General features: G+C 40.3%; 1 protein-coding gene across 3 annotated transcripts in view; it reads right to left on the reverse strand.

The window, feature by feature from the left end:
- The window catches only part of GRIN2B (glutamate ionotropic receptor NMDA type subunit 2B), a 405,939-nt gene that overhangs the window by 105,997 nt on the left and 278,125 nt on the right, over positions 1 to 21,817 (reverse strand). For all 3 annotated transcript variants that reach the window (XM_032855041.1, XM_032855043.1, XM_032855042.1), the window contains one exon: positions 871 to 985. In XM_032855041.1, the coding sequence (XP_032710932.1) occupies positions 871 to 985 (115 nt within the window). The remainder of the gene's footprint in view (positions 1 to 870; positions 986 to 21,817) is intronic.

Genomic DNA, 21,817 nt, shown 5'->3' on the forward strand with positions numbered 1-21,817 from the left:
ATGCTGTGATCTTGGTACTATTTTTTTTAAGATTTTTTATTTTTATTTATTTATTTGGCAGAGAGAGAGAGTGCACAAGCTGGCAGAGCAGCAGGCAGAGGCAGAAAGAGAAGCAGGATCCCCGCTGAGCAAGGAGCCAGACGTGAGACTCGATCCCAGCACCCTGGGATCATGACCTGAGCCGAAGGCAGCCAACTTAACCAACTGACCCACCCAGGCATCCCGGTACTATTGTTCTTTATTCCCATTTTATAGATGAGGAAACTCGAGGCAGAGTAGTTAAGAGATTTGTCCAAGGTCCTAAGTAGATAAGTCTGTGAGTAGAGGAGCTAGAAATTGAGCCTAAGTAGTCCAGCACCCACAGAAATTAATTTCCAATTGGTAGAGTTTCAGACACTGGGATCAGCTGGCAGTGGGAGAGGTCCTGAAAGGAGCCTTGCACGGCAAGCCTATAATCACAGTAAATTCAAACCTGCGTGCTTATAAATTAGATTTCATCGACTTCCCCAGGATACTATGTAGGATACAATTTCTGAATCGTATCACTGATTTGACTTCTTCACCAAATTATGTTATATTATACACATATACTCTCTTCCATTAGGACAAAGTCATGATTCAGACAGCACCATAACCAATAAAAATGGTAATGCATAAAGAAAATAGTCTCTTGATTAACCAAAGGAGCAAGAAAATTAAAATGCAAGTTTGAGAAACAGCTTCTCCTATGTTCTTCAAAATACTGCCCTCTTACTGCCCAGCTCAGAAACCAAAACCAAGGTTTGGTTTGGTTTTCTCTGAACGTGTTGCAAAATCTTATAGCCCTATCCCATCTACTTTGTTCGAGAATTACCAAAAGATATGTCCTACCCTCTCCCACTTCCTCTCCTTGTTCAGAAGGATTATCACCAGTTTCGGGTGCATCTGGTAGCCATCTTCACTGAAGGACAGATTTCTTCCCTCAAAGGTGACATTGATCAGATACCTGTAAAGACAGAATAAAAGAAAAGGTTACTGGTATGAAGAAGGTACGCCAACAACAAGATAGTTAGGAAGACAGAGAGAAAGGTAAATGGAGACAGACACATAGATATACAAGTATTACTGAGAAACCTGGTATCCCTCCAGCTCCCATTTGGTTATGCACAGAGTTCCAAGCTTTCACATAATAGGAATAATATGAAAAGATAAAAAGAAACCTACTTGATTAGGTTTGTAAGGCTTGAATGAGATAACTTACCACAAGGCCTGGTCCATAGTCAACCCTCCTTAAGCGTTAACAATTATTCACTTCTAGAAGGACTCCATTAAAGGGTGAAGGTTGTAGAAGAAAAGAAAGTGGGAATGTACCAAGACAATGTTCTGCTAAGAAAGGTGGCATATTGAGCACTAGGTCTCTCTGCCTCCCAGAAATATGCACATATTTTTGAACTCTTATTAAGATGCAGCCCAGGGGCGCCTGGGTGGCTCAGTGGGTTGGGCCACTGCCTTCGGCTCAGGTCATGGTCTCGGGGTCCTGGGATCGAGTCCCGCATCGGGCTCTCTGCTCAGCGGGGAGCCTGCTTCGCCCCGCCCTTCCTCTCTCTCTGCCTGCCTCTCTGCCTACTTGTGATCTCTCTCTGTCAAATGAATAAATGAAAATCTTAAAAAAAAAAAAAAGATGCAGCCCAGCCCATATTTCTAAGAGCTGTGTGATAAGTGCAGCAGTCAGGGTTGCACTGGTTGCACAAGATGTATCTGGAAACCAGAGCTATTGCATTTGTGTAGAGTGAACAGAAAATCCCAGGGGTTTGTGGGGAAGGAGGGGAGGTATTTTAGAAAGTATTCCAGGCACAGGCCCATAAATGATCAGGAACTCCGGAAGTAACTAGAGTCAGACCAATGAAACTGTCTTCCTCCTCGCACCTGCACCTACAGCTCACCCCATTCCCCTGTTGACTGCTCTGCCCTGAGGAAGAGTTCCCTCGTTAGGGATTCCCACAGGCATGCTCATTACAGCCACATTAGTGCAACTGTGGGGATGGTAATTAATGTCCCTTTACCATAATGGCCCAAGGAGTCAATAATGATTAGCCCAGCTTTCACATGACGTGCTACTCTAGAGCCTTGGGCCTGATGCTGCTATGAGACATGTCTCTGCTGAGAAGCAAAAGAGATATTCTGTGATTGCCACAAGGTTTCCAAGGGGCTTCGGATTTTTCATGACAACAGTTCCTAACACACTGAAGGGAAGAAGAATGCATCAGAAGGCAGCCAAAATGTTCCCCTTCTAAGTCTTCTCATTCAGTGAAATTGTGAGACTCTTCATTCATCCAGGTAACCTTCGGTTAAGCAACAAGGATACTAAGATGCATATCCTTCAGGCAATTTTAAAGATGACTAGAGAGCATGAACCAAACCCTCATGGACCACCTTCTTACTTCTAGAGCCGCCTGGGCTCTCTCAGCCTGTCATTCTCTGGTCTTACGGTCTTCACAAATGCAATCAAGAACACCGAGGACCGCAAAAGAAGAGATACTCAGACTCTCAGAATTGAAAGAGACTTTCATGATCAACTAGTTCACCACTTGTTACAGTTTATGCTTTCCCTCTACAGCGTAAGATTGGCTCTCTTAGCTCTTCTTGCTATCACGGCACCTTCCACCTCAATGTAGCTATCTCACTGTTGGGCAAAGGTTTTTGGTTTTGTTTTTACTTCAAGTTGGAATTTGCTCCCCTGGAGCCCCTAGATCCTGGTCCTCTCCTTAGATATTATACAGTCTTAGTCTAATCCTTCTTCCACACGAAAGCTCTTCAAGTATTCAAAGACATTTATCATGGCTACCGTATAAATTTTAATCTTTGAAGAAAACTTAAGCTCATTTAGTTCTAAAATTTTGCCTTGGTAGGTAAACCAAAGCACAGAGAAGTCAAATTAAATTTGCCCAATGTCCCACAGCTAACTGGGAATAGAGATAACGTGTTAAGCCACATTCCCAGTCCCATGATCTCTTCACCACCCCACCCCGACAGTCATATGTCACATCAGGTTTAACGTTTCCTGTTCCTTAGTGTAGTTATCACATGCCATGACTTCAAGTCCCCTCCTCTTATCCCCTGGCTGCTCTTTCTGGACACCTCCTGTTGGTAAAAGGGTAGCACTCCTATTTCAACTTGATGTTCCATGTAGCATCTTCCCCGTTCCCTGCACTGCCCCTCATCTCTTAGCTCCACGCCGCTTGCTCAAGCCCATCACCAGTTGGAAAATAATACTCAGGTCTCCTGTAGTTTACAGTCTCAACACTCCAGGCAAAGCTATATATAATTTGTTCCAAGAAAGAATTACAAAGACACAAAACAAAATATTTTAAACTAACAAACCAGAATTTAAGCACCCAATGTAATTAACTTGGAAAGTATGTTCTTATTACAATAATACTGCATTGCTTCGAATAATTTCTCGAACTCTTCACAGAGAAGGTTAATGAGACATGCAAACAAATTTTAGTTTTCTCTCTCTCTCTCTTTTTTTTTTCTTTTTTTTTTTTTGAGGAAGGGGAGGAGGAGAAAGGAAGGAAAGGGAAGAGAGGAAGGGAAAGAGAGAGAAATAAGTCACCTGGCTTAAGTATCTTCCTTTTTACTGGACATGGTTCAGAATAATTCTGACTTTACCTGAATTAAGATATGTGATTTTTTTAAGTGTCTATTTCAAAAGCAATTATAAGAGAAGTTCCAAAAATAATTTAAGTAATAAGTGGCATGAATGGCATCTCACAATGACTTCTTTGAAGAGGACAGCATCGAATCGGGTGTACAAGTTTTAAAATTCAAACTTTCAGAAAATAAACCATACTTATGGGCAAGGTAGTTGCTCTACAGTTAAATTTTTCTAGTTACTCCTTTCTGATTTTTTTTTTTAAACTCTTTCTGGGATGTCCTCTCTCTTCCAACTCTACAGGATCATTTTATTCTACCTAGGCCCTTCTCACACAGTTTACACTTACCAAATATTGATAAATTTTACGACAACAAACAAAATATTCTTTTCCAAAGTATACTTTAACCACTCATATCCTTCAGCAGAATATAGATTACTCATTCACATTGTGTGTTGTTTTGTTTTGTTGTTTTGTTTTTGAGTAATTCTCTCTGATGAGCCAACATTTAGTTAGCAGTGAGGACCTTGCAAATATTCACCTGCTCTGAGCAAGGATGCCCTTTGAACAGCAGAACAAGGCAATCCATTCACTCCTAACAGAACAGTGAGAAAAGATAACTGGGACTTTGGTCACTTCTAGGTGTGGGACTTCGGCGCTTGAACCTCGGTTTTTCCTCTTTAAAATGGAAACACCACTCTACCCTCCAACTTCTCAGGTAAGCCTGAAATGCTCATCAAATGAATAATGGATAGGAAGACCACAGAAAATAGGATACAAATATAAGGTTATATAAGAGGAAAAATTCAGAAAAAGAATATATTAGCATGATTTGAATATCTAAAGTAAGAAACCTGCCTCATTTTGGACCTCACCAAGTAAAAGTATGAGAACTACATTTTAACGAGACCCAATTACCAATGGAATACACTGGAGGAGTGGAGACTGCATTCCACATAGGGGGGATAAACTAGGTCCAATGGTCATAGTAGCCAATTTAACTTTCACAGGCCTGAAAATATCCAACTACCTCTGGATCTGGCTGCACTTTGCCAATTCTGAACATTAATTAAAACCTCAAAGTTTCCATGTGTAAATCCTTGGTAAAAGATTAAACTATAATTAGGAGATGCCACAGCTCTTCTGTTTTTCTCTAAACATGCCATCCTCAAGTATACAGTCAGAAAGCCTAGCTCAAGTGGCAGCCAAATTCAGAAGCTCTTCCTAGAAGACTCGAGACTCCTGGAAGCCCCGGCAAGGCTTGGTATATAAATATACATATATCGTTTAATCAACCTCTAGGGTGTAGATAGACCCACAAGAAACCTTACTGTGTCTCATCAAGTTCTAATATTACACAGAATCCCAAATTGTTAGAACCAGAAGAAAATTTAGAAGCTATCCATCGAGAACTTGCAGTTTAGAAAGGGGCCAACAGCCTCCAAGACGCTACCCTCTTTTCCAAGGTGACCTGCCTATTCAGGTCTGGAGTTTAAGTCTTCTGGTTTCCAGTTTGGCCTTCTTTTCATGATTATCACCAAGGGAAGTGAAAGCAGTTTTGCAAGCCCCAGATGTGCATTTTAGCATTCTCATGTCACGTGTCATGCCCTGGACCCCGCAGATCCCCAATACAGACTGCATAAGATAAAATGCATCTCATTTCCTGCTTGACTCCTTGTTGAGAAAGGGCCTCAGAACCCTGATGGGCTCCGAGCCAATACATTTGCTTTACATGGCCAAAGTCATAGTCCAGTGGGTTTAATGAGGTCAAGCTGAGGTAAGAAAGCCCTTGCGCCTCTTTGACTTTGACCATGCCACTCAGAACTCATCCACTGCACCGCAGTGGTACCTAAAGCAATGATGTAGCAGTATGTCCTGTGGGGGAGGCATCCCAAAGAGCTCTGCCGGCATCTTCCCAGCGAACCAAGAGCCTTGGCACTGCAATACTCATTCTGCCCTCCACATTTTTACAAGGCACTGGATTTCTTAATTAATATCTGTTAACATGGTAATAAGAAAGATAAGTCTCTCACTTCGTCCAATCCTTTCATTGCTAGATGAAGCAGATGAAGTCCAGAGGATTCGCAGCTTTTACCAAGATCAGATGACAGGGCTGGAAACGGGATGCAGGTATCCTCACCCTGGGTCCAGCACACTTCCCGCTCACACTGCCACATCTCAGAAACAGTGGCTTTTTTCCTACTCTCAGTTTCTATTCTCTAGATGTTAAGAGCAAAGCAATAAAGGAAAAACAATTCCAGACAGGAGACCAGAATCCTAGACCTCTTGTTTGCAATTTCTAACTCCAAAATTTCATAACTCTGTAACTGTGTCTTTGGTGTGTAACTCACCTGCTAAGGCCTTCAAGTCCCTCATCCATAAAATGGGCTGGTTCGTACCACCAGACACACCTGATGAGGGGAGCACAGGGATGTTCCTCTGACGTGCTCTCTAGTTCGTCTGTGGTTGTTACATTATGACACTCCATTAGCCGGATAGCAAAACCACACATCTTTCAGTCTTTCTCTTGTCTCTCTTAACCATTTTACTATGTCACTTAGCACTACTTCATATACACATTTTTTTCTTGAAATAGCAGAAACAATTCCTCACAGGATTAGAAACCATGGACTTGAAAACACTTAAAAGCTACCTACTTAGACACTTGGGGGAAAGAGGCAAAGATGTGTAACAATTATACAACTGGTGTTACAACTTGGTAAACAAAGTAGAAATTTCTGACTTGCCCAAGTTAGAAATTCATGCTTATCAAAGGGAATCTACAATGAACCATCCAATAGAATGCTGTCAACATGGCAGCCCATGGCTAGGGAATGATTCTCCACTGCCCAGTGGGCTCCTGTGGGATTAAACCCAGAAGAGGTAACTCATTGGTAAGACATCCTACATGCAAATGATGATCTGGGCAATACCCCAAAATGCTGGTAGAAAAGACATAAGGAGGAACAAAAAAATAACTGAAGAGGAAAGGACTGCACTGTGTACCCCGCCCCACACACTCCACCACCACCATCACCGCCACCCAAGCTGTGTAATGTGGTATTTTAGAGCAAGGATGTTGCAGTCACAACCTCTGTTCAAATCTTGGACTCACAGGTTCCTACACTGTGTGGCAATATTTTCAAGACATATGAATTATTTTATTCTTGCCAACCATGGTTTTCTTTTCAAGGAAAAAGGATTTCAAGAAGTTTTAAAGGTTTCCTTCAACCTATAATGTCATATACAAAAATATTAAACCATGCTGTTGAACAAAAGAATTAGAAATACCAGTTTCCTAAGCTGTTGAATGCAGTTCTTTTCCTTTATTTCTGTATAATGATATTAATAGAGAACCTCAGGGAAAATTAATTTAAAGAGCACATTGTAATATTAATTTATAATTACTCAAAAAAGATTAAAAGTAGTTTATCTTCCAGTAAATTAAATGTTTGCTCTGAAATGGTGTTTATATCATTAATTTATTTTGCAAACCATTCTTCACAACTCATAAAAGTTTCAAGTTTAGGCTAGTCCCTATTTAGTTATTTAAATTCTAAATCCATGGTGTTAAATTAATGAGATAGTAAAGTATCTTGAGGACTGACTGATATAAATTTAATATACTTCCTCTTGCCTGCTGGTGGTGAGGACTATGCTTTGGGCCCTGAGCAGTCTGGGTTGAGCTGCATTTGTGTAAGGGGTAAATGGTGATGCATCAACTCGCCATCTACTATAATGAAAAGGCTTCTCAGGCCCTTAGGTCTAAGACAGAAAAAAATAAATTCTGCTTCATGACTGAAAATCACGGATTATTTTTATGTGAAATGAAAGAAAATAGAAGAGCACTGTTGGAAGTTGCCCAACAATCCCTGCTTAAATGTAAGAGGGCAGAAAACATTAACTTTCCTCTAGAAAGATGTTAAATCAGTGGGCATTAGGAATGGCTTAGCCACGAGCTGGAATGACCTCATTCCTGCCCACCTGCAGCACCCTTTCGCCGAGTGGAGTCAATGTGACAGGCCATAGCTAGGGGACAGTTCTCCTCTGGACTGACTGATGGGTTCCTCTGGATCAAACCTAGGAACTGGTCCTCATTCATAAAATAGCCTACATCCAAATGAATGACAAAGCCTGGACAATGCTTAGTAGTGAGGAATAGAAAGCTAATAAGAGGAAGAAACAGAAGAGGTTAAGCAAAGAGGAAAGGAATGTAATATGTAATGAACACACACACACACACACACACACCACCACCACCACCACCACCACCACCAGAGCTTGCAGTGTGGTGTGTAAGAGCAAGGACACTGGAGTCAGATGAGCTCTGCACAAGTTCCTGACCTGCCAGTTCTGAAGTTGTATGATCTCACAAATCATTTAATTTCTGTCCCCATTTCTTCACCATAAAAAATATGCATAAAAATAGTACCTACCTCATAGGACAGTTGTGAGGATTAAGTAATTCAATACACATATAGGACTTAGAACTGCACCTATCACCTAGTGAACCTTATGTGTTAGCTTCTTCTGTGATGATTTTTTTGTTTGTTTGTTTGTTTTGTTTTAAGGTTGCTTGGCTTCTGAGAATGCTATTTTGCAGAGACTTTTGGATCAGTCTAAATTTTCCTAGTTAGAACCAAATACCCTGGAGCCTGGGGAAATGCTGCTTCTCTTTGGCACATTAAATCTAGAGTCTGAGTCTCCCAATTCCTGGATCTCTGCTTTTCCATTATACCACCAATCCAGGATACTTCCTCTCATTCCCACAATATCCCAAACCCTGAAGGCTCGGGAATGTTTGTCTTCGAACTAGGATTGGTAACCCCTGTGAGGTTTTGTGTAGTGGGGAATTACTTAATCATACTTCAATATAAAGTTCACTTCCTGAGAAAGGCAAAAGGTGAGCTCATATCCTCATAGTTTTAGGCTAGAATAAATGACACCTCAAAATGACCCCCATCCTGACCTCCCAGAGCCCTGCTTTGAATGCTATGTAATACTTTTTAAAATTCCCTTGTAAGAGGCCCACTCTTGCTTGTGTATTCCTTAGGGACCTTTTAAAAACAAAAAACAAGAAAAACTTTTATTGCTACTCTACTTCATTTGATGTTTAAATTGGATACCTAATAGGGAATACAGATATACCCAATCACAACACTGAAGTTTACATTATATTTTTTAAGTTTTATTTAAATTCCAGTATAGTTAATATACACAGTGTACTATTAGTTTCAAGTGTACAATACAGTGAATCATCCTTTTGATGTCAGTGAAGTGTGCTGAACAGTAAAGCTGTTTCTCATTTAGGGAACTGTGGATAGAACTCAATAATAATGGAGAGGGAATTCTTTCTTGTCCTCATGCCCACAGCCTTTAGTCACTTCTGCTAGGGGTGAGATGTGCTACACTGCTACATAAAATCCAGAGTTACTAGAGGTGGTAGGAAAAGTAAAACTCCCCAGTGGGAAGGAGTCAAGAACCTATGGATGATGTTATTGCCACTGGAATTTTTTTCCTTTTGAATTCATACTGCCATGATGCACATCGATTAAACTCACTTTCATTTAAAAAAAAAAACACTGAACAAAAAATCCCTTTCCTCTTCCACAAATTAGGTGCTCAATCTGTTGGAATATAGACCTACAGGCTATCAAAGCTAAGTGGTGGGACCTTCCCAGAGAAAACACCAAGAAAGGTCAAAGGCTGGCTGATCCCTGACTACACTGATGTTCTTCTTTATGTTTACTAATAATTTTAAGGTGAAGGCTTGCCTTTCTGACATCCATTTTAGCTCATGAGCTGGCAATGCTACTCAGGGGCTTTGCCAAGACCAGTCAAACAATGACTGGCAAAGATTTCTTTAGGACATTCAATTTTGACTGGGAGTTTTTCCTTCTTGTGAACTTTCAAGACTTATTGTAAGAAAACTTGGGCATACATACCCAAGAAACTCTTGGTCAAGAATCCAGAGTGACCTGGGAATGATATCAAGGGAAAAGAACAAGGAGGATTTTTCTCCTCCTTTTTGATCTTTCTCTATTTCCTCCATTTGTTCTTCTCTGTTCTGGAGTCCTTCTCTATTCTCTCTTACATTTGAGGTGGTCAACAAAATCTACACATTGGGAGTACCTCCATATACACAGTTCCTATCCCCTCTGTAGCTACCATAGGCTTAATTTCACAACTCTCTCCAGCAGCTCTACTGAAGGGTAGCAAAATGGTGAACAAATGAATTAGCAAGATGGCTTCATTATGGGAATTGGGAGTGGAGGTTATGAGGAGCTGTCACCCATGGACAAAGGAGTTGTAATTTAGTCTCCCTGTAATGATTGGCATATGTCTTCAAATGGAGATTTCTAGAAGCAACTATATTGAATGGGAGGGAAAGAGGGTCAAAAGAGTGAGGACATTCCAGGGTCAGGCAACAGTTTCAAACAGACATAGGAGTCAAGATGCCTGGGTGATGATTATGTCTTTAGGGGAGACAGGCACTTCATATTCACATCATGTTACAGATGTGATATGGAAACAGTAGTGGAGGCTGCTGATACATTCAAAAACTTACCTCTATTTTCAGAAAACCCAAACGGGAACCACATCTACCCCTTTCACATAGAAAATAAAGTGAGTTTTTGAGTCTAGGGTCCAGGGAAAGACCAGGGGGACAAAAGAGATGCAAAGTTCAATCTAAAATGGGGGTGGAGAAAGTGAACCATCAGGAAAGTTGGTTAGCAACTTTGTTAATGTTGCTCCTGTAGCACCGTCCAGAAGAATGGCTTTCTGGGACTACAGCTGAGTGGGAAGACCCATCCCTGAAAGTACGGTTGAATTCAAAGATGAAGGAAATATATATGTATACTGGGCAGTAGTGAAAGGGATTTCATAGACTTGAAAACTGTGAGATGAAATACATATATAATCAAGGAGAATATACCAAGATGGAAACCCCAAGGCAAAGGTGCTGGTCCAAGGCTACTGGCCAAACACATAGCCTATGTTTCTAGGGTGTTTTCAAGTGTTGCTCTAAATCACAATACTTTTTGGCACTGTTTCTAGACCAGGTAAGGACAGAGAGGTCAGGGGAAGATCAGAGTTACTTGTTTATTTAGTTTTAGCTAGTTACTTAAAGACACCCATTGATCTTTTCCAATATTCTAAAATGAGCTTGACCCTTGAGTCAGAATTTGAAGCAAGGTAAGGGCAAGAGTTTATTTAAAATGAATTCTATTTCCCTGTTTCTTGTCCTCAAAAGGACAGCACCATGAACCCCAAATGCATCCTTCACAGGGAAGCTAAAAGAAACATGTAATCATTTCTCCCTGCTGTACTGTGTGGGGGCTAGAACTCTGCTGTTCCTTCTTTGTCAGGGGATCCTAGCTCTTTCTCTCCCTCTGTAGGTTGATGTTTCCATGGAAACATGCTCTTTAACGCTTCTGAAATTACTGTGCATTTATACCATTAACTCTTTGATGACCAGGGCAGGTCACAAAGTGATTTATTTTCCAACCTCTGAAAAGTAATTCCGTTTTCTACCTCTTTTTACTTCAAACTGTTTTAAAAAAGTAATTGAAACCTGCTGTCCCTTTTTCCCCACCAGACCTCACTCCCTAACCCTTGCTATCTTGGCTTTCGCCTCTATCATTCTACTGGAACCATTCTTACAAGGTCATCAATAATCCAAGCAAGGTCAACAAAAATAAAATCAGTGGGCTTTGCTTCACATCATTCTTGACACTATAGAGTTTTTAATGGTTGACACTCCCAAATTTTCAGCAACTCTCCTTTCCCTTGTTTATTTGCTGTTTAAAACAAAATAAGTTCTTGACTTTCCTTACACTTCTCAGGCTAGTTCTCTCTACTTTTCTGTCCATTTTCCCTTGAAACTCCTGAACTTGGGTGCACCCCAAGACTGTTTTTCACCTCTGCTCTCTCCCTCTGAGACTCATTAATAGCCATCGCATCAGCAAATCCCCTCTATACCAAGGCATCCAAAATCTCCGTCAGAGGTCCCATCTCTTTCCCGACCTTCAGTTGACTGGACCATTCTAACTTAATGTTCTGATATAGGTCAAACTTAACACAGCCAAGTCCAAGCTAAGTTCCTCTGTCTTTTAGCAATGAGACCACTATTCCTCATAGTGTTCAAATTCCGGCACAGAAAGTAAAGAATTTCATCTTTACAACATGAATGAAGAAAAGACTGTGCTGGCCACTCATATTAGCTGCATTCTCAGAACCAGTCAGATCTGTTAAAATGTCAGCTGTAGTTCACCATTATGTGCAAAATAGACTGATTGAGACTGTCCCCTTCTCAGACTTTTTTCTCCCCAAGGTAAATGAATCTCATGGCTGTCTAGCCTGTAAGTGAAATTGCTTGGAAGTTGCATTTTCTGTTCTGATCATTCAATTAAATTCAATTAAAAAAAAAAAACCTCTAACAATGCTACTATTTATTGAGTACATGCCAAGCTCCGTTCTGGAGGCTTTGCATTATTTTAAATTCTCATAGCAATGCTATAAAATAATAGATCACATTATAATGGAGGTCCAAGGTTGGTGGCACTGGCATTTGATCCCACTTAATTCTGAGTGATTCTAAAACCCATATTCCTTCCACTGCCTCATACTAAGAAAAACGTTGTCAAGAGAAGCAATGGCCAGGAGAAAGAGAACCAAAAAAGTCCTAAACTTGTAACGTGCTAGAACTAAAATCCAAACCCAGATATTAATGGCTGCACAGCCTGGGCTCTTCATCATTATTTACACCACCGCATAAAGCATCAGTTGCCTTTAACTCTCCCTCGTGCCAGCCTCATAAGGGAGGTTCTACAGAGAAGAGGATGAAGCACACTGCCTCTCCATAGCCGTAAGAAAGAGTGGAGGACATACATTCACAGAATAACAAGAAAACTCCAGACTCCAGCAGCTGTCCATCTGTCGTATTTCACCAGCACTAACCCAAAAAAGTGAAGAAATGGAATTAATTTGCCTTAAAGGAAAACAGGAGACAAACCACAAAGCAGTGAGCTTGCCTGGACTTACGGAGGAATTAGTCCTCAGATCACACTCCAGGAAGAAGTCAGTTATGAAAGTTCAGGACCATATTTTTGGAGTTCTTGTTAGAGACAGATGACAAGAGCTAGAATATTTATTTGGCTCGGTTAAGATCGGAAAAAGTTGATTCTAGTTTGGCACAGAATATCCAACCTCTCTCTGGACTTAAAATACAATATTAAAATACTTTTTTTGAGTTATAATCAACTCTCAGTTATCTTCAGTAGGGGAGGCAGAACGATAGTTATGATCTGAACAATCAAATACACAGAGTATTCTCAACACTTAGTTCACTTGCTCCTTCTTTACCTTCTTTCCAGTATGTTTTTGCTTATCTTTTTCCTTCTTGGAGGATTTCTGGGAAATTCAGTAAGGGTCTCTGTTCATTTCAGCCATTCTCAGGACATGAACTTTCCTCTAAGTGGGTGAGTCCCGATTCTATGCCTGTGGTCCTGACCTCTTTCACATCCCTCATTTCTATCTCTTGCTGGCTATTTCCACTTCATTCTTGATGTTGCAAATTCTTAGTGCTAGAGATGCAGTTGTTTTCCCTTTCCTCTAAAAACACTTGACATTCTAATTCCCTTCTTTCATTGGTATTTACCAAGCACTTGGAATGGTGCCTGACACATAGTAGGCACTCAGTAAATATTAACTATTAATATATAAATATTCCTTTAGTCTTGAAACCTCCCAGGTGTTTTTGATAGCTTCCTTTTCTTAGTTTCCCATGCCCAATGAGTACCTCAACACATTCCTGTTTTTCCAAAATAATTCTTGCACTTGTCCCCTCCTTTCTACCCAACAATTTTTATCCTAAACCAGGGCTTTGTCATATCTCATATCATACCCAGACCCCTCCCGGGCTCTCTACCTTGTATCAATCCCCTCCCCCGCCACATACCACTTGAACTTAATCCTGCTAGACTTTAGTGCTACGTCACTACCTACTTGAAACTCTCCAATGGCTCCCCATTACCAAGAGCAAAGTCCACCTTCAGTCAAGACTCTCTACAGCCTGGCCCCATCTATCGGTTTGGAGCTCTCTCATCCTCTATATGAACCCTTGCTGAAGCCAAGCAGCAACATCACTGTCCCATGAACATTACATGCATTTTCCTACCTCTCTTCTGTTTTCACTCAATTGAGTAATCCAAATCTTGCTCATGTTTATGGACTCTGGTCAAATCTTACCCTCTACACATTCATGACATTCAAGGTGACTCTTTCCTCTTCTCTCTTCCTTGCCCTCTCAAGCTGCTAGTTTACATTTTAGTATTTCATTCATTACCAACCTGACCTGTTTTGTTGCTTTTTGTTACTTAACTTTTTATGTGTATCTTCTTTCCCATAATAGACAATACACTAGTCGAAGTAAGAATCAAATCTTGTCCTTTTATTATCCTTTGCAGAATCCAAATTAGTGTCTTGCTTGTGTTAAGTATTCAATAAGTACTTATTGATTTGTTTTGAACTTCCAAAAGACTACTCTTGGAAGTTTCCCCTGCTACGTTCTCACTTTCTAGCCCCCCAACATCCACCCCTTCTATGTGATACACACACATACACACACACACACACACACACACACACACACATTTAGTACAAATTCATGTGGAAGAAAGGGACTCTCTAAATATTGATTTTTTTTAAGTTCTAAAGAGAGTATACCTATAACCTTTCTTTTCTGAAAACAATAAGACAAAAAGCAGAGCTGACTTCATTCTTGCATGGGTCCTTTAAAAATTTCCCCCCCTTGAATGTTGTCCCCATTATACTGTCCATGAGAACATCTCTCTGCCCATGAGAATCATATAACCCACCCAAATCTTATTCCATAATAAAGAAAAATATTAATTTTTTTATTATTGTGGCTTCTGGCAATGATTTCTTTTAGTCTGGAAACTAAAACCATTGGGGAAACCTGAAACATATGTATAAAATAATATTTGCAAGTTCTTTACCTATGTACATTCATTTCATTAGTTTAGGGACAGAGAAAAAATAATACTCGGGCACCTGAGTGGGTCAGTTGGTTAAGCTTCTGACTCTTGGTTTTGGCTCAGGTCATGATCTCAGGGTTATGGGATCAAGCCCCATGCCAGGCTCTGTGCTCAGTGTGGAGTCTGCTGGAGACTATCTCCCTCTTCCCCTGTTTCACTCTCTCTCTCTCTAAAATAAATAAATAAAATCTTTTTTAAAAAGTAGAAGGGAAAGTGAGGGTGAATTTTCAAATATTCACACTAAGATCTTCTCTATATTTGGCTCAAGTCTTGATTGATATCCAGGATGTCAGTATCTGCAGAGATGTCTATGGGTCAATGCAGAAAATACACAAAGCAAATGTTTCACAGATGGGAAATTAAGAGCTGAGGATAGTTCAGATTTTCTCCTTTGTGGATAACACCAGGACATGAAGTAGTAGTCCAGGTGGAAATCAGAAAGTTATTATTAATAAGTCTCTCTGAACCTCAGCAAAGGTTTAATCCCTGTGAAAGCAAAGGGAAGTTAATTTGATTAACACTTGCCTCAATTCCCTCATATTTGGGCTTCCTAGCATAACCTAGAGGAATTTAGCATTTTGAGTCAATTTCCTTCCATCTCTTCCAATCACTACCAGGTCACTTGGATTATATAAAATTAAAACACATTCAATGTGATTGAGGGAGAGAAGCAAAATAGCCTGAAGAAATGCAGTGTTTGATGTGTTCAATTACAAAGGGGGTTAGGGGGTGGGTGTACAAGAGGGAGAGAATGTGAGGGTGCAAGCACACGCTGGAGAGGAATGAAGAGAGGGAGAGAAGACGAAGCAGTGTGCAGCATGCTGGATAACATTTCCATGGCAACCACATCACATCCACAGAGAACTGCCAAAATAAGTCAAGATCCAAGTAAGTAGGTGTTGGTGGAAAGAGGAGATTAGAACTCAGCAATGGACAAAAACCACCAGAGGAGATAAATGATCTTTGTGAGTTGAACTCTTCTTCCCATTTCTTTTTCTAACCATCCCCAAAGCTCCAGTTTAAGTGAGAAGGCAATGAAATGTGGCTGGTTCCCAATGAAAATTTCATCCAGTAAGGTCTCAGGATGGTAGAGAAGAGGTTTAAGAGCCCTCAATAAAGCCGAAAGTGAGGTAAATCATTTCCCTATAGCCATTAGCTTTCTTTCACACCTTTTTTTTTCTTCAGCCATTTGCACAGGAGGAATAGATTTATTTTCATTTTTCAGGTGCCTTAAGGAAGGGAAATAACATTAATGAAAATATTACTGGGCATGTAAAGACAGGTGCTAATTTCCTACGTCAACGGTCTAGGCTGCTTGCCTGTTGGTGAAATCTATCCCTGTAACATATGGGGAAGCCCACTGAAAAAAATATAATCAAGACAACCCTGTGGAAATTAGGTGCTTGGAAAGATCTTTTTCTTGAGACACTTACAATTATCCAGCAAAAACTTTAGGGCATCACACAAAAGAACAGTCAAGACTTCCAGGGTTTTTGTGCTTTCCCATAGCATTCATGGAGAGCCCCAAGATAGCACGGTGCTCCTCCACACAGGTTCATACTCAGAGGCCATGCTGGGTCTCTGATGCTCACCTGGGAAGTCTGTTAAATATATGAATTTGGAGGGCAACCCTAGGGACAGGGATACAATATACCTGGAATAGAGCCTAAGAACACGCACTTTAAAGCTCCCTGGTGGTTCTCTTGTATAGATAGGTATGGAAACCATCCAATGAAGCACACTTCCTTCCCCTCCTACTCCCTTGGGAACTCTCCTACTCTTTGCAAAGAGTAGGGAAGCAAGCCTTTCCTCACCCTCAGGAGTGGTAGATTTATCGAACCTACTAGAGTTGCCCTCATGCATTCACCAGGCCAGAAAAACACCATTAAAAAATGAACCTGAGACCAGCACCAGATCTCCAACTACTCTTGGAATCACTCTGGTATAAATGTTGGTGGGAGATGGGGAAGGAGTGAACTAGGAAGAAAGAGAACATAGTTTACACCAAAGGGCTTAGACAGAAAGCAAGAATAGTTAGGTCCTAAAGGAAAATAAACAGCTAAATTTTGAATGCGAAATAAAAGCACTCTTTATTCTCTATCAATCCACAGAGGTACTTCCCTGCATCATATAGCCTTGCCATAAAAATCCCAAAGAATTCAAAAGATCCCTTGATATCCCTTATCTCAAAACTTAGTTCTTATACCTCTTAATAATACCATCCTTCTGATTCAGATTTATACAACCCAACATTTGAGGAATCTCTTCCCAAGCTAATGCCAACAAAATAGAAATTTACTGGGTGAGGCATCTGACAAGAGCAATGTCAAGTTTATGCAACAAATGATTGCTGGGCCCAAAAATATATCAGGTACTATGAATACAGAGAAAAGTAAAAGACGTTAATTGCATCTCCCAAGCACTTACTCTGTTACAGATATTTTGCATGTGTTACCCATGTAATCCCACATCACAGATGAGGAAACTAAAGCTCAGAAAGGTGATTCATTTTGTCAAAGTCATATAGCTATTTAATAATAATAATATTAAATTAAAAAAAAATAATATATATTATATATATTACATATATAATATGTATATATTATATATAATAAAAATTTAAAAATAGTATTTTTATAATAATAATAATAATAATAGCTATTTAAGACATATAGCTATTTAACTGACATTTCTCTGATCCCCAAATTATACTTTTTTAACTTACTGCACTAGCTCTTTCCTACCATTGGGATACAAACAGAAATGCATATATGAAAATTAATATTGCTGGCCACATGTCCACATTTCCCCTCTATTTCAACCCCCAAAGTGGTACCAAGGATGCATGGACTTATCATGGGGGAAAAAAAAAAAAAGAATGCCTTTTTCTGAGCACATGGGTGGCTCAATTAAGCCTCCAACTCTTTGTTTTGACTCAGGTCACAATCTCAGGGTCACGGGATCAAGCCCTGAGTCAGGCTCTGCACTCAGTGGGAGGGTCTCTTAGAGACTCTCTTTCTCTCTCCCTCTGCAACTCCCCCTCCACATGCACACACACACACACACATGCGCACATGCACACTCTCATGCCCTCGCTCTCAAATAAATAAATAAATACATCTTAAAAAGAAAAAAAAAAAAGAATGCCTTCTTCTGAGAAGAGATAAACTTTTATCCCTTTGTCCAAGGCTAGGGAAAGTGAAGACAGCCTTTCCATGAGTACAGTAAAGGATTATACATATATATGTATGTATGTCTCTCTTTGCCTGTCTTCATTTTCCCCTTTGTTCAAGCTTGAGGCTTTGCATTCCTTCTACTTGAGAGGTGATGGACTCTGAAGAATAATGAGGATTTGATGGGATGTCAAAGACAAAGAACAAGGAGCTTGGTGTTTTATGAAAAGTTGCAATGAGATTCCTAAGGGATGCCCCAGTCAATTCTCCAAAGAGAAAACAGACAAGCAGCAGCATTTATCAAAGAAATAAAATAATTTGTATTTTGGGTATGTCCCAAAAGCTTTATATATATGTATTTCAGAATGGAAAACTATTGCATGAAATGTGCATCATCACTTCCACTCACCTGTCCTTTCCCTCCTCCTCATCTTCTAAATACTGGCCTGCCACTGCCTCCTCTTACACAAACAGAGCATAGAAATAAGTGACCTCTGGGTGTTATATACAACTAAGGAATCACTGAACACTACATCTAAAACTAATAATGTCCTATATGCTGCCTAATTGAACATAATAAAAAAACTTTTTTAATAAATAAAAACTAAAAAATTAAAACACATGAATTTAAAAAAAAAGAAATAAGTGATCCCACACGTACAATATGCCAAGTACGGTAACACCAGGAAGTGAAAACATAGGGGAGGACACACAGAAGCTATGTGTGGAAGGAGATTATGGCTTCACAAGGCAGGAGCTAGTTTAGCTGGGTCTTAAAGAATGAGTTCACCTGGAAGAGAAGAGAGAGGCATGTGCAAAAACATGTGCAAAGGCAAATGTCTGCAGAAATGATGACACTTTGGCTTTAGGATAGGATGGAGGAAAGGGAATAAGGTCACTGTAGTCAGGAAAAGCAGTGGCAAGGTTTAAGCCTACAAGAGAGACTGAGGTCATTTATGAAGGTCTTGCACATGATGCTCTATCTGGATAAATAAGTAACCAAGAAAAGTTTTCAAACAAGGCAGATAAGTGGATCCAATTAGGTTTTCTAATTAATTTTTTTGTTAAGAAATATATGCTTGGCATGAAGAAAAGTTAAGGGGCTCAGAGTCTAGATAAGAGAAACAATGTGAATTTGAAACATAGCAGTGGCAACGGTGATTAAATGTCTAAAGACAATCTAAGAGGCTATTGTGAACCCAGTAGATGGATGTGGAATATGAAATGTAATGGATTTAACTGTATCCATTGTTCCTGCTCATTACAGGGAGAAGCAGCACAGCTCTGAGCTCTGCCGGCCACTCTCAAGGTATGACACCTTGCATGTATGACCTTTCTTATTGTAACTATCCCCTCTTTAGGTCTTCAAAGTGAGCGATGAGCTGACTGATTCTTACTCAGATTGGAAGAGGAAAGAGAAGGGAGGCTGGGAGAGTCAAGAAGGAAACACAGCTTGGGGTATTAAACAAAGATCTAGAAAGGGGGCGGCATAAGCATTTTCAGGTTGAAAGGGCATGCTGGCAGAAGCATGGAGAATGATCTGAAGGACCAGTACCCCATCTTTGGTATGTCTGATAAAAGTAATTTAACTACTTCAGAAGCCCTCCTTTCTTCAGATTTGAAAATTCTGCTTTCTTTCACCTTTTTGGAGACCCTTTAACTATTTTCATTCTTCTTGCTCAAGCCCTCTCAAAATCACGGGCATCTCTTTTACATGGTGAGAGACAAGATTGCATGATTACCTCAGCAATTTTTCCAAAGTCTATACCCTGACCTCCCCTCAAATGTTAGCATGCAGAGATGCCAGCACAAATAATTTGCAAAAGTTGCCTCAGGTGATTCTAGAATCTGCCTCCACTATACAGCCTCACCCCCAACTGAAAACTTCTACTTTAATGTGTGGCTGACCTATGCTGAGTGAGAAGAAAGACTGCACACCAATTTGATACTTCAATGAACTCATATGGACTCAGGCTCCCTCTCATTACAGCGTCGTATTATAGGACCATGTTTAAGTCATGGCTCACTGCGATTCTGGCTGTATTTTGCAGTCCCCTTCCATTCTGTCTTTCTGCAAGTCAACTCTTCATTATTGGCACTAAATGGAGGACAGGGAGGGCATACGTAACCCAAATCAATAGATAACTCCAGCCCTTATCGCAGGCGAAGGGTTCAAAATTCTCTCGCACCAAGCCTTTTACAGAGCTGCTATCATGAAGCAAACTTAATGGTGCTTTCACTGTTCTCTTTGCTCCTTCACACCTGCTGGTGGATGTCCTAACAAGCAGCAAAATGACCGAATCCCAGCAGGAGGGATAAGGGTGAAAAGCAAAAGACCTAGAAACTTCACAAAGTGGATAATAAGTGCCTAAATGATGGGCTCTTAGAAAATCAGGCCCTGGTTGATGAGGCTTATTTTTTTTCCCCTACATGCAATGAAGACAAACCATCAAGCAAGTTTGCTCCAAGATGTAAATTCTGAGTTGCCATGAATTACTCCCACAACTCAGGAGAGAGGCAAAGAATGGGAAAAGCCTCAATTTTCACTTTTTAAATGTGTAACCATAACCTTAAAATTCATCCAATTCAGGAAGCAGCTTGTCTCTGAATGTGACGAAAAAAAAGTCTATTGAGTCTATCAGGGCTTCTGACACACTCACAGATGGTGCAATTAACATCTAGCTCTGCGTGTACTCCTAGCCTACCCCTTTCCCCCTTGTCACTGTACTAGCTTTGAGCAACACCTGATTTCATCTTCCCTTTTGTTCTAGCCCTTGTTTTCTCTTCTGTGGGTGCTGTAGACACTGGGGGTGGGGAGCTTCATTTCTTTTGGCAGCGACATTCTGAGAGCAGGGCCTAGAATGGAAAGGCTGGATGCTCCTCATCCTCGAAGGTTTTTTTTTTTTTTTTCGTTCCCCCAAGATTATGCTTAGGGAGGAAATAACCAGCAGTGAAGCATCGCCTTTTAAAGAGATCTGAAGCAAATATGGCCCATGTGAACATGATGTCTGTGTGGTGAAAACACGGTATATGAGATAGGATTTTCTGTACTTCCCTGTGCATTTCAGGAAATTTCCATTTTAAAAATGTTTCACTGTATGGAACAAAGACAGCAAACCTATGCCCATTCTATTGTTCCACAGTTAATTAAAGCAGAGAACGCTGATCCTAAGAAACACATTTTGCTGTTACATGGTATTTACTCCTGCTGGAAATGAGGCTTCTGTACCCAATTCAACAGGTGCCTCTGAAACACACACCAAAGTAACAGATAAGGTTCACTTTCCCATCTCACATGTAGGATGATAAATAGACCATTCCCAATAAGGTAGGTAGTGTTCCTAACTGAGAGGCTGGGACCTTATTCAGACAAGATCGGGCGCATTCAGGGTGGTATGGCCGTAGACTGGGACCTTATTCAGATGTAACCACCATAGCCCAGAATAGGACGGTGTCTCCCAGCTTCCGCGTTTAGCCAAAGGTCACCTCTCCACATCATTATCAGCCTCGCTCCATGGTTTATGAAGCAATGAATGCATAACACACACCGCTAATGGAGGCATGTGTGTACTGTCCGATACTGACACTGCCTGATGTGGAGGACGTGATTTCACATTTAGGGATGTATCCAATTCCCAACAAATCCTGGCCTGGTGAAAACAACACAACCCTAAAGGAGGGTCCCTATACAAGAACAAAGCATCAGGAAAACAAATGCCTTTTGTGGAGGCGTGAAAACATGAACTGCAGTTGCTCGGATAGCGTAATACCACTTTTGTACACAATAAAATGGCATGTGTGTGTCTGGATTAAAAAAAAATTGTAACATTTTTAAAAAATTTATAAACTTTTTAAAGCCTGGAAGAAAATAAAACAGTATTAGTTATGTGTGCAATAAAAAATCTTTGCATTTTTCTCATACTTACGTGAAATTTCAAGTGTGAGTGTG

The sequence above is a fragment of the Lontra canadensis genome, unplaced genomic scaffold, assembly GCF_010015895.1.
Source record: "Lontra canadensis isolate GAN:19392208 unplaced genomic scaffold, GSC_riverotter_1.0 scaffold9, whole genome shotgun sequence".
NCBI lineage: Eukaryota > Metazoa > Chordata > Mammalia > Carnivora > Mustelidae > Lontra > Lontra canadensis.